This window comes from Haliotis cracherodii, unplaced genomic scaffold (assembly GCF_022045235.1).
Source record: "Haliotis cracherodii isolate W230 unplaced genomic scaffold, xgHalCrac1.p SCAF_16, whole genome shotgun sequence".
In the NCBI taxonomy this organism is placed as follows: Eukaryota; Metazoa; Mollusca; class Gastropoda; order Lepetellida; family Haliotidae; genus Haliotis; species Haliotis cracherodii.
This window is the reverse complement of record NW_027266271.1, coordinates 8,154,226-8,160,225: the sequence shown is the minus strand read 5'-3', so window position 1 is coordinate 8,160,225 and position 6,000 is coordinate 8,154,226. Positions and strand designations below refer to the sequence as shown.

Genomic DNA, 6,000 nt, shown 5'->3' with positions numbered 1-6,000 from the left:
GCCTTACATAACATCATTTGTCCCGTCAATTACCTGTGTCAGTTCCTGGCCTTACATTACATCATTTGTCCCGTCAATTACCTGTGTCAGTTCCGGGCCTTACATTACATCACCCGTCCCGTCAATTACCTGTGTCGGTTCCTGGCCTTACATAACATCATTTGTCCCGTCAATTACCTGTGTCATTTCCGGGCCTTACATTACATCACCCGCCCCGTCAATTACCTGTGTCAGTTCCTGGCCTTACATAACATCATTTGTCCCGTCAATTACCTGTGTCAGTTCCGGGCCTTACATTATATTACCCGTCCCGTCAATTACCTGTGTCGGTTCCTGGCCTTACATAACATCATTTGTCCCGTCAATTACCTGTGTCAGTTCCGGGCCTTACATTACATCACCCGTCCCGTCAATTACATGTGTCGGTTCCTGGCCTTACATTACATCATTTGTCCCGTCAATTACCTGTGTCAGTTCCGGGCCTTATATAACATCATTTGTCCCGTCAATTACCTGTGTCAGTTCCGAGCCTTACATTACAACACTACAACACCTCCAAGATGTAAGAATTTTATTATGCATTTAGTGATGAAAAACTGTTTACCTGAATTTGATTTATGGTACACTCGATTTTTTTCAAAGTGCCTTTATTTTAGTTTTGATGTCAAACCTTACGATACACATATACAATAATATATGGCCCGACAAAGCTTATACACTCAAATTTGCCAGAAATAACGAGTATTGCGGGGCAATTGCATCAAATGTTCTTCATTGAAAGCCTTATGTTCAATCCCATATCATTGCCATTCTTGGCGATCTTCGGAAGTTCTCAGCATGTCATATCGGTGCGCATGACCCTCATTTGTCATTACGCAGTTGAACGCTGGCTTGTATTCTTTTCTAATTAAATAACTACAGCTGCGCTTGATTAGTGGCGATGTAAACGAGATACATCAATTTGTGATAAGCGATAGTGTAAAAAATCAGGACAAAGGCTGCAGTGAACTACGCACAGATTGGGAATAAGCCAACAGCAATACTGTTAGCCTGTTATCGAAAAAATTAAGTTGTCCCAGAAAATACTTCAAAATATAATTATGCCTCAGACTTGTCTACCACAAAAAATCCATGGTTGCAAGATTATTTTGACACAACAGTATTATGGTTCATAGTTTTAATTTAAACAAATTCTGGTTCTGAAGCTGTAGCCTAAACAATATAGAGTCTTCATGCAAAGTGAAATGACTAAACTTTTCGGTCATTTCCCGAAGCCATGTGTGAGTTGTATTATTACAGAATGGGTGAGAATCTTACAGGTTGCGAGTGGGTTGATACAGCAGGTATTTGTGATTTTAAGTGAGTAGGAACCATAGATTATTTTTATGACAGTGGATGAGAAAAATGTTCTATTCAGACTAATTTACAATCAATAACTAAGTAATTTAAGTACTTACCGAGTGTCTTTTTATCTGAGAAATGGATGAAGCTATGGACTGATGGTATCAGTCAGATAATGTAAAACAGACACTCAAATCGAAGTAACTTCCTGAAATGAGAGAATTCATTTTGTGCTTACTTATACTATCATACACGGGTCGCCCAGTCGTCTCTGACGCCGCGATTCGCTGTGCAGAGTTGCGTCCCTTGGGCACACCAGAAACGTATGGATGTGGGTTGGAATCCCTGTCCGCCCCGATTATATTTCTAGGTTTGTCAGCACCCTACCCGTGTTCATGAGTTTCACCGAATTGGTAAACGTCTGAGACCTGCACCACTTCGGGCTTTCCTCCCACATTAATCTGACACGCCGCGATATAACTGGAATTCTGTTAAAAGTTGCGTTAAACCCAACTCACTTACTCACTCATGTGCAGGACGTTTTAGCAAAATGCATGCATATCAGTCGTCCAAACCACCCTTCCAGACCGACGACCGAAAAAGAAGGAAACATCAAACGTGCATTAATTGACAGGTCCTAGGAACTTTGTTTTCTGCTACTCTTGTTGATTGGCTGCTGACTTCGTGGGTGTGTCAAGTTATGCATAAAGAAAACACTCACCCGATTCATGTCACGCTTCAGTATATATTCCTTATCAATCTCGTCATTTTTGTCTCCTTTGATGTAAATAATTTGTTTTCGTTTAAACTATTGTATATAATACATTCATTAATGGATTTCATTATATGGGCGTAGTGGATTCTTACAAAAGTTTGCACATCGTTCTTTCTTTATTCATACCTCAAGTTACCGAAAAAAATACACAGTCATAGAGCTGGATTATTGCTGAGTGTGGCGTTAAACAACAAACGAACATCACAGTCAGTCCTCAAATGTATTTTATGAATTGGTGGTAAATAATTCTTAACTGAGGTTGTCAGTGGCTCTACCCTTGGGGGAATTGGAGTAGTAAAAAATATTGTCCCACCTCAGTGTTTTATCGCAGAATATATGTGTGTTTGAGTCTCCGGTAAAAAATTGTCATTAATCACCTTAAAGGATGGTGCAAATCCTGCTTTGGAACCGTGTAGTAGGAGACGTACGTACATGTAAGTCCGCATGCTTCCCCAGGTATGGTGGCCTAACTTTGGTATTCTTATGAATATTCATATTCTATAGTTACATACTAGGTTTAAATACAAATGTGTGATTCTCAAGTTGTCCATTGCTGACAAGTTTTTACATTGTTTACATGTATTTATTTTTAATGTAAACGTAACACCCAATCTGTGCAGCTGCCGATTGCGTGCATTGGGCAGGCCGTTTAACAATGCGTGCAATAGGCAATACAGCATGTCCAATGCATGCAATGAACAGTAACGTGTATGGGTTTTAAAATCGTATTCAGAGAACTCAAAAGGATAAAGTTATTTCATAAGGATCTATTCACCGAGTTATTTTCCAATGATATGTTCGCTGAATTGTTTTCACGCACGAATGCATCAACATTAAATCTTAAATTACTATTTATATGGTTTCTTAACGACTGTAAAACACAAATAAGATACGGCTTTATTACAAGCATGGGTTGGGTTATGTATAATTGGCATACAGTTTATTGTTTTGATATCAACCTACCCGAATAAATGAAACAAGTTGTCCTTTTAAAAGGTGTTCATTGTATTACATTTAGTTTCAATTAGTTTCTCCATCTTTGAGAGGTGTTTTGACAACGTAAACAAGTTCACTAGTTCACTTTTCATCTAAATGCACTGTTTCCCTTTGAGTAAAGACTTTGTGACAACTAGTTATGTTTCCTCTTTTTTTCACAAACATTCTGATGGTATATTATTTTCAAAAGGTTGAGCTTAGCAATTGCGGCACAAATAGTTTTATCTTTGATATGAAAAACATTACGTCAATCATATATCCTCAACCACATATCACAGGCTATGAACGAAGAAGACCTAGAAAGACTTCTTGACAACACCTCTACTGCTGATATTATGACAGATGCTGTTGACGCCACTAAATATAATTCTATTTATACTTCTCGTAATTACATGGTTGAAATGTTGCCGATGTGACTTAATGTGTTTACTCACTCACCTTTCACTGAAAGGTTAATCTTTTCACGAAATGACTTATTTCTCATTGTGAGTGAGTTATTTTTTTTCTCACATCGGCAATATTTCAGCCATATCGTATTTCTCAGTGTGAGTGTAACATATAGGCATAAAAGCAGAACACATGGCTGCAATGTTAGGCAACTGTCAACATGTTGAACAAACCAAGTAGCAAGTCATGTCTCATGCATCAACAAGACATAGGATAATTCATCATATACTAGGAACAACATTTAGGGAACCCCTGTCATTTCAACTATAAAAATGAAATGGTCAGAATGCTGCTCGAGACACAGTTACTGCATGAAGATCATGCTGGTTATTTGGATGAGTCAGTAAATGTCACTGATCGTGTACAACTTAATGCCTCTACAAGTGGAAGGAGGCCTAGAAATACTGCTGCCAAGCAGGGAAACAAGCTGTGTGACAGTGCATATGTTTGTCTTTACTTTTTATATTTTCCACACGGTAACATCACAAAATATATATAAAGACAGGTTACCGTGTGGAAAATATAAATAGTAAAGACAAACATATGCACTGTTAGACAGACCTATGACTCCTTGCTTGGATCGGCTTGTGTAGCAACCTAATTATCTGCAGAATGGACACCTTCTGTTCAGAGTGTGACAAGTAATCTGTTTTCAATAACAGAACATAGTCGACTACATCGTACTTTTACACAGATCACTGTATAAGGTTTTAGGTAAATGTCGTGTGAAAATAGGAACGGGGGACTCCCTTTTATTTACATCATTTCCGAGGAAAGGAATCAAATACAAACAACATGAAATTAATACCCATAACTTCACAAAAAGTGCATCCTGTTTTCTTGCGGCATGTGAAATATGATGCTTCATGTTATCATCAGTGTTAAATGGACATATCAGTCTAACCACTGCCAGATGTTGTTTGTCCGGCATGCAATTCTTGGAAACAAAATTTGATACTGGTCGCCATATGATATAATGAACCTCTACCATTCCAGATACACAACTCGAACAGCAACCATTGGGGCAGGTGAGATTTCCTTGTGTAGAATTTTTCTGGTTTGGGTGTATTACATCGGTGACATTTAAACAGTTTATAGTTTCAGTATTTGCAAGTGTTGTCAGGAACCCATGTTGTTAATAATGGTCGTGGCATGTTGTAGAAAACTAGGCATACTTCGGGTGAGCTAAATGTCTAAATGTGCACGACTGTGTGTCTTTTCTGTGAGTATTTTCTACCAAGGTGCTTATCAGGTGTATTTCTTCTATTTCCAAACTAGTGGAATGAAGACGGGCAAACGAAAAGCCAATTGCGACGTGTGGAAGATATATCTAGCCTCTAGCCAGTAGTACTGATTTTAGATACAGGTCAATGTTCTGTTACCTTTACAAACTTCCTTTATGTTTCAGAAAAGAACATCCCCAGGATGTACTTACAATGTCTCCTTGTAGTGTTATGTGGTGAGTAGAATGGATACATGATATTGTATTATCAAATTATTAAAGAGTGCAGTCGATAATTGTCATGGTAAAATGTAAATGACATCTTATGCTGAACTTCTCTGTGAGAATTAAAAAGGTGTTTGCATGCACTTGCTTAAACAGAAGCAGACACTTCACTCCATGTCCAGATAGCCCCAGCAACAGTTACTGCCATCATATATTTCCAGTGTGTATAATGTGTTATATGGATATGGAAATTTGAACATTACGCGATTCTGATTGGTCAATCAGAGCTTATCAAATAACAATAAACGTCCTCGTTTTGACGGCTGCACCATAATATTTTTAATATAGTCTTTTTCAGGCATTTTAAAATAATAATATGTACAATCAGAGACCTCATACTGAGGGACAGGCCTCAGCAGTCGACTATCATTGTCGTGCCCTTGAGCGTAATTCATACATGGGGAGGCCTTCTTTTTTTCTCCTGACAGCGGTTAAGATGCACGACACATGCGCAGATGCTCTGACCTGAAACCTTGCTTAGTCTTGTAAACAACCTTACCCAATGTTTGAATGTCGAGAGTTAATTCCCTTCGTTAATCCCCACATGCTGAGATTACACAGATATTGTGAGTATTAAGTGCGGTAAAAAAGTACATCTTTCAGGTAAAGGGCAACGAACAGAATCTTAGAAACTTGGTCAATGAAGGTGTGTAATTTGCGACAAAACATCACTAGACATGATGATTTACCATTTCAGTTGTATTTCCTGTTTTGCTGTTTTCTATGCAGATATTAATATTACCGTCTGTATTTGTCTTGTCTTGTAAACTAAGCCGGAGATAGCAATTAGCTGTACGCACATTTCCTCCCATATTTACCGGTGACTTGGTTATAAATCATTTATATTATTGAATTGTCTGTCCCTTTTGACACTAGTGTGATTGACAAGATTTAGGAAAACCATGGTATAAATATGCAGACCTCGCTTTCGAAA

The 6,000-nt window shown here is 38.1% G+C and overlaps 1 protein-coding gene across 1 annotated transcript in view; it reads left to right on the top strand.

Moving 5' to 3' along the window:
* The first annotated feature begins 4,525 nt into the window (after positions 1 to 4,525).
* Positions 4,526 to 6,000, top strand: part of LOC139463783 (uncharacterized) — an 83,472-nt gene continuing 81,997 nt past the window's right edge. Inside the window, exons 1-2 of the mRNA XM_071245092.1 lie at positions 4,526 to 4,587; positions 4,968 to 5,018. Of these exons, the coding sequence (XP_071101193.1) occupies positions 4,536 to 4,587; positions 4,968 to 5,018 (103 nt within the window). The 5' untranslated portion in view covers positions 4,526 to 4,535. The remainder of the gene's footprint in view (positions 4,588 to 4,967; positions 5,019 to 6,000) is intronic.